General features: G+C 43.3%; 1 protein-coding gene across 1 annotated transcript in view; it reads right to left on the bottom strand.

The window, feature by feature from the left end:
* DDHD1 (DDHD domain containing 1) overlaps positions 1-7594 on the bottom strand; it is a 66494-nt gene that overhangs the window by 34836 nt on the left and 24064 nt on the right. Inside the window, exons 3-4 of the mRNA XM_017825505.1 lie at positions 4186-4314; positions 2188-2335 (exon numbers count right to left, since the gene is read on the bottom strand). Coding sequence (XP_017680994.1) covers positions 2188-2335; positions 4186-4314 — 277 coding nt within the window. The remainder of the gene's footprint in view (positions 1-2187; positions 2336-4185; positions 4315-7594) is intronic.

Raw genomic sequence — 7594 nt, 5'->3', positions numbered from 1 at the left:
TTAAGCTATTAAAAAAAAAAAAAAAAGAGAGACTTCAATCTAAAATGATGCTCTAATTTGCAGACTTTGTAGAGAATCCACAATTTATGCCAATAATTAGCATTTTAAAAGGCTATGCAATACTGTCTGATATTTCTTGAGGGTATGAGAGAGATTTACTGAAGCACATAAAATCTTGTTTCCCTTTTTGAGAAAGTATTTCATATACTGGGCTGCCAATTAAAGCAGGACTTATGGAATGAACATCTCTGCACTGCAGCCTGAGCTGAAGTTAATCCACCCATATAACCCCTGTATTTATGGAAAATGGGGCAAGAAGAAAGATAAAGCAGAAAAACTTAATGATTCCAAGGTGGAAGTTTTATTTCTCGTCGCTGTTAAAGCAGCAACTTATATTTAGGGTATTTTCATTCCCAGTGTAATTGCATCCTACAAAAATTGAACTTTTATTATTACACGACTAACTTTTAAGCAGGGGCTGTGGAGTGTTTTCTCTCTGGTTTGGATTGCTTGCTCTTCAATAACATGACTAACAGAGCAGCAAAGTGGCGGAACGAGGGGAGTGGGGAGCAGCAGGTTGTTGCTTTGAGATGACAAATGACACAGAAGTGACATCAGAAAGTTTACTCTGCCGCACCAGAGGACACTGGAGTGGCAGAACGAGCTGCAGGAGCACGAGAGCCTGCTGACACGATGGCACACACCACAGAGCACATGAGCACTGACCTACATTCCCATCCTGGATTCAAAGGGAGCTTCACAAAGCTCCTACCACAAAACAGTCCCAGCTCTACACACACTTCCACAGGAGTCACTGGGTCTGTCGTTGTTTCTGTCAACTTTGATGGAACGTGGAACTATTTGGGGCACACGACTGAACCATCTGTGCAATACAGATCTGTAATTAACACTTTTTTAGCCTCTTCTTTCAGCTAACGAAGGATTCCTCAATGCCACCTTGTCCCCCACAATGTTGTCACCACAATTTACAATTTCTTCTAATATTCAAACATCTTTTCAGGTACAGAGAATCATGGAATGGTTTGGGTTGGAAGGGACCTTAAAGATCATCCTGTTCCAACCCCCTGCCATGGGCAGGGACACCTTCCACTATCCCAGGTTGCTCCAAGTCCTGTCCAACCTGGTTGTGAACACTTCCAGGGATGGGGCAGCCACAGCTTCTCTGGGAAACATAATTCCCCATATCTCAGGGATTTCTCTTCCCATTCACCAGCACCCTAACTGGCTTTCTGAGTTAGCTGAGTTGGATGTCAAACCAAAATCCATTTTCAAACCACTTTTCACAAAAGACATTAACTGAAAAGATTTGGTAAGATTTCAATCATGTTTTACTTTTCAACCGGCACAGAACTCCATGAACAGTCTCACAGAAACACCTTCCAACTGCATGAAGGGCTTCTGTCCTGTTAGGAATGACAACACTCCTGGTAGTTCCCTGTTTCCCCTCTCTTACCAGTATGCACTTTGCTTGCTCACTGTTCTGACAACCAGCTGGAACAACAAGAGATTCCACTCAGAGATTAACTTTCCTATACTACCGAAGCAAAATTTTTCTGCCCAGTCACTTTCTTCCCAGTTGATATCTACTTAATTCACCCAGGTACGATGTAGAAATTACATTCCCTTTGATTCCAACCAAATGAAAACGTCTCCCTGCTCAGCAGAGTCACTGACAGTTGTTTAGGTGGGAAAACATCTCCAAGGTCATCAAGTCCACCCTCTGCCCAATCTCCAACATGTCACCCAGCCCAGAGCACTGAGTGCCACGTCCAGTCTTTTCCTGAACACTTCCAGGGATGGGGACTCCACCACCTCCCTGGGCAGCTCATGCTAGTGCCTGACAAGGCTTTCCATAAAGAAATTCTTCCTGATATCCGACGTGAACCTCTCCTGGTGCAACTTGAGGCCATGTCCTCTCATGGGCCAGTTCCCTAAAAGTCACAAGTATTGGCCATAAAACCAGACTAAATCTTTGCTCTTCTTGTTCCCAGCTGCTCTTCCTGAGTCCATGCAACTCAATCAACACAGATAACAGTGCACCCACAACATAAAGATTAACGACTCAGGGGAAAGAGGAGGAGAAGGAAACAGGGAAAGGTTCGGCTTGAACCAAAGGTTGTGCTGTCATTTATATTCAAGGTACTTCAAACATCACAACGCACTCACATCGCTGTGTTTTTGATGATCCTTCCTTGGTCCATTTTCTGCCCAATACCATGCACAACAAACACAATGTGACTAGTCTGTGGTGGTTTGTCTTCTAACGTGGCTTCTTCTACATAGCCTCTATGTAGCCTTGTCCCACTACTCGAAGCTGCAGAAAGAACATTATCCCACATCAGTGACATTCTGTGAAGTACAAAGGTCTTACCTGTTGACAGAAGCTTGGCTTTTCTCAGTCCAACACGTTAAAGTACTTTAAGAAAATAAGATTCTATAACACAGAGCTGTAAGATTAAAGGGCTATCACGTATTTTTAAATACATCCACTTTTAAACTCTTGAAAGATTTCAGCAACTGGGTGATGTTAATTGTATCAGCCAATGAATTACAAGGTCATTTCCACTGTATAAAGAACTAATTTGAGAAATGTTTTAAAAAACAATTAGAAAACAGTCGTGTAACATCGTGTCCACCCACTTTTACAGCACAAAACTCTTCTTCTGGGTGTCTCCATCATTAAACCTCCTTTTATCTCCACCTTACTCCAATGGATGGAAGAATCATGGAAATTATCTGGCCATGTAAGTAATTAAGTGCCACCATTCCATCTGCCCCCATTAAAAGAGCTGGTTGAAAACCTTCACGATTTTTCATTTTGATGGGGAAAACCTGTTTTATTTCAAGCTGATCCAACCTCAAAATTTGCAAACTCGTTCTCCAGCTCAGTGGCCAAACCAAAAATCAATTACCCAGGGTAAATATGGGTATTTTCTCCCTGCTGTGCTGATGGATTGATAAACCCACTGGCACTGTGTGTCTCCATCCCCCTCTAGTGACAGACCCACGGAGGGGACCCAGAGCCTGGCACCAGTGCTGGCCTCAAAAACTGAAACAAACAGCTGATTTTGTTCCTAAAGAGGAGGAAAACACCACAAAACCACTAAGGACTTTTTTCACCTAAGACAGCTTTAGTCTTCTATTTAATATTTGTGCCCCCAAATTGTTTACAACAGATTTATTATTTATTATACACTTTCCAAATCGTGTTCTGGGTAAATTACTTCGTTTCTTCTGGAACTGAAGCACTGAATTATACTATTTTTTTGGCAAACATTAATTAAGTATCCACCCAAGAGCCCTGGGGGCTTAAGAGGGCATTAATTACAAGACAGAGGCATGGAGATTAAAGCCAGACCTATTACCTGGTCTTGCCTCTTCAGAGGCCAAGGAAAAAAACAGATTTTTATGTTATTGTTTTGGCAGCTGTCCTGCACAGGACATGACAGAGGGAAAAAAATTCCAGTTTTCTAGGTTGGCAATAATCTGCCTTTTCCTTGAGAGGGACCATCCTCTCTTCCAACCATCTCAGCCTTGCTGGCTTTATGTCTGGGAGTTCTGAGCTTAAATGAGCCTGAATTCCTACTGGAAATTATTCCTACCGCAAATAATTTTTTCTAAATGTCGATTTTTCTTATTTTTTCTAAGTGCTTCACCCCTTCTCTCAGTTCATATGTCTGTTTAATGAATGGAAAAAGAGGGCAGGAGATGGTGAGAGCGAAGGTATGATCATGGATTTAAAAGATGCATCACAATATGCAAGTACACAGTGGTAAAGTTAAGGTTGCAAAGGGAACTGTAATATCATATTACTACAGTAATAATTCTGATTTTACAGTATCTGCTGCTCTGCCACTGTAATATTTTCATGTACTTGTTATGTAATGCTAAATGCCACAGCCAAAATAAAATATGTATTAAAAATAAAATATAATAAAATAAATACATACTATATATAAAATTGAAATTAAAAATTCACATCTAGTTACATCATGTACACAACCTAAGGACTCTGAACATTCATATAAAATAAAAAAATGCAATGGCCAAAGCAGGCTACTCACATACTAAAACTTCAAACTTTCCTCTAGTCTTAAAGTAAAAAAAAAACAACTTAAAACACTGGTATTTAAGTTATTCTTGACAAACTCCGAGAAGTGTTACCTTTGGAAAACCCCAACTTTTGTGTAACAGTCCTTGCAATTTTGGATGTGGTTGCATCACTGTACAGATACACTTCATCCACACTGTGCCAGTCCACGTGGTTCCGACTCAACTTTAGACTATGAATAGCTGCAGCAAAAAGGAACAATATTTCATTTATACGGGTAAAGGACAAAAGAAAAATCCTCTTTAAACAGAGAGAGAAGGGTAATTTACACACGGGTTAAAATACAGAGCTCCATTATACCTGAATTCTTATTATTTCTTACCTTGAGAAATTTTTACATTTAGGATTAATCTGACCAGGACATACAGCACTTTGGAGAGCACCTGTGAGGACACTTCACATCAATCTCCTCCCACCCTCATTTTGGGATGGCAGATTCCCAAAATACTCCCTTAAAAAACAGGGACAGGGGGCAGGGGAACGGATCGTGAAATACTGCAGGTGGGTGTGAGGAGCAGGTGGCTGCTCCAGGTACTTTCATCACTTAAAAAAAAAAAAAAGTGGAATTTCAGTCCTCTCTCCTGTGAAATCCTGTGGTCTGATTGCTCTGCACTAACAGAAGCTTTCAAGGCCCCATTACTAGAAACCTCCTGCGTTTCTTCCGTTCAGAAACATCCAGGAGCTGGAAAAGCAGCCCAGTGAGGCTCTGAATGAGCAATTTCTGGCACGGAACAGAATTTAGCTCTTTCAAAAAGCCACTAAGAGCTCCAGTGTGCTTTTTTCTTTTTTTTTTTTTTTTTTTTCTGTGCAGTTACTGTGTTTTCCAGATTTGGAACTGACTGAGCTCTGGGACAAACCTCATGACACACTGCCTGATTGTTGGGATTAAGCACAACAGGAATGTTTTAATGCAAATCAAAATCATCCAAGGCTTGGAGCTTGCAGGGGCAGAGCAGTGCCCGAGATGTATCACAAGGAATTCGGATTTCACCAGACTTTGGAAATCTGCTGCTTAGGTCTCGTCTAATATGGGGTGTGCTGACAACAGCAACAGCCCTGTGCCCCAAAAAAATTGTTATTTAACTGTCATTGGTCTTGCTAAAAAGTCCAAAGTCATGGAAAACACCCAGAGGGGCTGTTTGGGGTTTGTTTTTTCCATAGCAAGTAGAGCTCTAACCTGTCTCCTACTTGAACCACCCAAATGAATTTTTTATACTCTTAAAAACATTCTGAGAAAGCCTGAGCCATCATGATCTCATATTCTAACTCTGCCACAGCACAAACCAGCCACGTGCAGCCAGATGTTGTGACCTTTCTCCTGTGATAATTTTTGTTTCTTTGCCAAGGCAGACAGACTTGACACAGAGTGATGAAAAACTAAATGAAATCTGTAAGAAACAAGGGGATTAGAGAGGATTAGCCCTGGTAAACATCTGATTCACTAAAAATAACTGTAATTATATCGTTGTTTTACACTGACAGAGCAAGACAGGAATGGAAACAAGCCTGGCTTTGAAGAGCAGAGATGGCAGCTTAAGGTGGCCAGAGCAAGCAGCAATCTAGTGAGAACTCCATGAACATGGAAGAACAGCAATTTAGGGAGGAGTGAGCCTCTAACTCCTCCTGGGATCAAGTCCAGCCTCTCTACAGGAAAAAAAAAATATATACAGGAAGAAGTAGCTTTTCTGTGCCCTGTATTAATTACTCTCACTTGGGAAGAACATGGTGTTCTTTCTAAACATGCATATTGAAGGAGTATCAAAATCAACTACAAGACATGGAAGTACTGATGAGCTGCAAATGGAGTTCAACAGAGCCAAGTGAAAGCTCCTGCATCTGGGTCAGGGCAATCCCAAGCACAAAAAAAGGCTGGGCAGGGAATGGATTGAGAGGACCCCCAAGGAAAAGGACTTGAGGGTATTGGCAGATGAGAAGATCAACAAGACCCAGGAATGTGTTTGCAGCCCAAAGAGCCAAATGTGTCCTGGGCTGCATCACAAGAAGTGTGACCAGCAGAGAGCTGGGGGTGTTCAGCCTGGAAAAGAGAAGGCTCCAAGGAGACCTTAGAGTCCCTTCCAGTAACTAAAGGGGCTCCAGGAGAGCTGGAGAGGGATTTTGGACAAGGGCCTGGAGGGACAGGACAAGGGGGAATGGCTTCCCACTGCCACAGGGCAGGGTTAGATGGGATACCGGGAAGGAATTCCTGGCTGTGAGGTGGTGAGGCCCTGGCACAGGTTGCCCAGAGAAGCTGTGGCTGCCCCTGGATCCCTGGAAGGGTTTCAGGCCAGGTTGGACAGGGCTTGGAGCAACCTGGTCTAGTGGAAGGTGTCCCTGCCCATGGCAGGGGGCTGGAACGAGATGAACTGTATGGCTCCTTCCAACCCAAACCATTTTGTGTGAGTCTATTCAGTGATTATGTGCCAGTGAAGAGATTATTAAGATACCTGTGAGTTCAATCAAAAGGAACTTCTGCTGCTGACAGCCCCAGGGTGTGTTAAAAGTGAGACAGGGAACACGAAAACCTGTCATTGGAGACGATCTGCCGTAAGTCTGAAAACAAACATCCTAAAATAAAATAAATATGCAAACTGTGCTATCCCACAGGTGTGGGATAACAAGGGCTGCCATTGCTGGTTTGAAACTGAACCTGAAGGGAAACTGAACCTGAGGAAGGGAAATGTTTTCCTGAGGACGAGGTGATAACATTCTCTTTCCTATAAACCTCCTGCATGCTGCAGAGGTGCTCAAACTGACAACCCCGGGAGCTTTTCACGCCAAGAGATGTCACAGCGTGTCAAGAAGTCACCAAGGCATGTCTGAGGAAGCCAAGCTGCAGAATTCCAAATAGGCAGTGGGAATGGCACAGGGGAATGCTCTTCCTTGTTCGTTCCTCTGCCTGCTGGGTCCCTCAGGAGCACACATTCTACATTTGGGGACTGTCTCCACGGCACCTGGCTGGGATGTTGCTGAGCTTCACTGAGACGTGACTGTGCCTAAAGCACCTCTGAATGTCAGACACAGGAGATGAAAGGTCTCTCATAAAGCCATGGGGACAGGAATCTCTCTCTGGATCGGATTCCTCGCAGCTTTGCTTCTACATGACACTTCTCTGACACTGACAGCATTCACATGGACACCTCCATAGGTGCATCTTCCCCAGGCGCAGAAAACTCCAGGTACTCTGCACACGTTTCTGGAGAAGAAAAGGCTCCAGGGAGATCTTACAGCAGCCTTCAAGTACTTGAGGGGGGCTTATAGAAAGAGGGGAAGCGACTTTTTACACAGGGAGATAGTGATATGACAAGAGGGAAGGGTTTTAAACTGAAAGAGGAGAGATTTAGATCAAATGTAATGAAGGAATTCTTGGCTGTGAGGGTGGGGAGGCCCTGGTACAGGTTGCCCAGAGAAGCTGTGGCTGCCCCATCCCTGGAAGTGTCCAAGGCCAGGTTTGATGGAGCAACC

This window comes from Lepidothrix coronata, unplaced genomic scaffold (genome assembly GCF_001604755.1).
Source record: "Lepidothrix coronata isolate B3197 unplaced genomic scaffold, Lepidothrix_coronata-1.0 Scaffold119, whole genome shotgun sequence".
NCBI lineage: Eukaryota > Metazoa > Chordata > Aves > Passeriformes > Pipridae > Lepidothrix > Lepidothrix coronata.
This window is presented reverse-complemented; position numbering and strand designations above follow the sequence as displayed.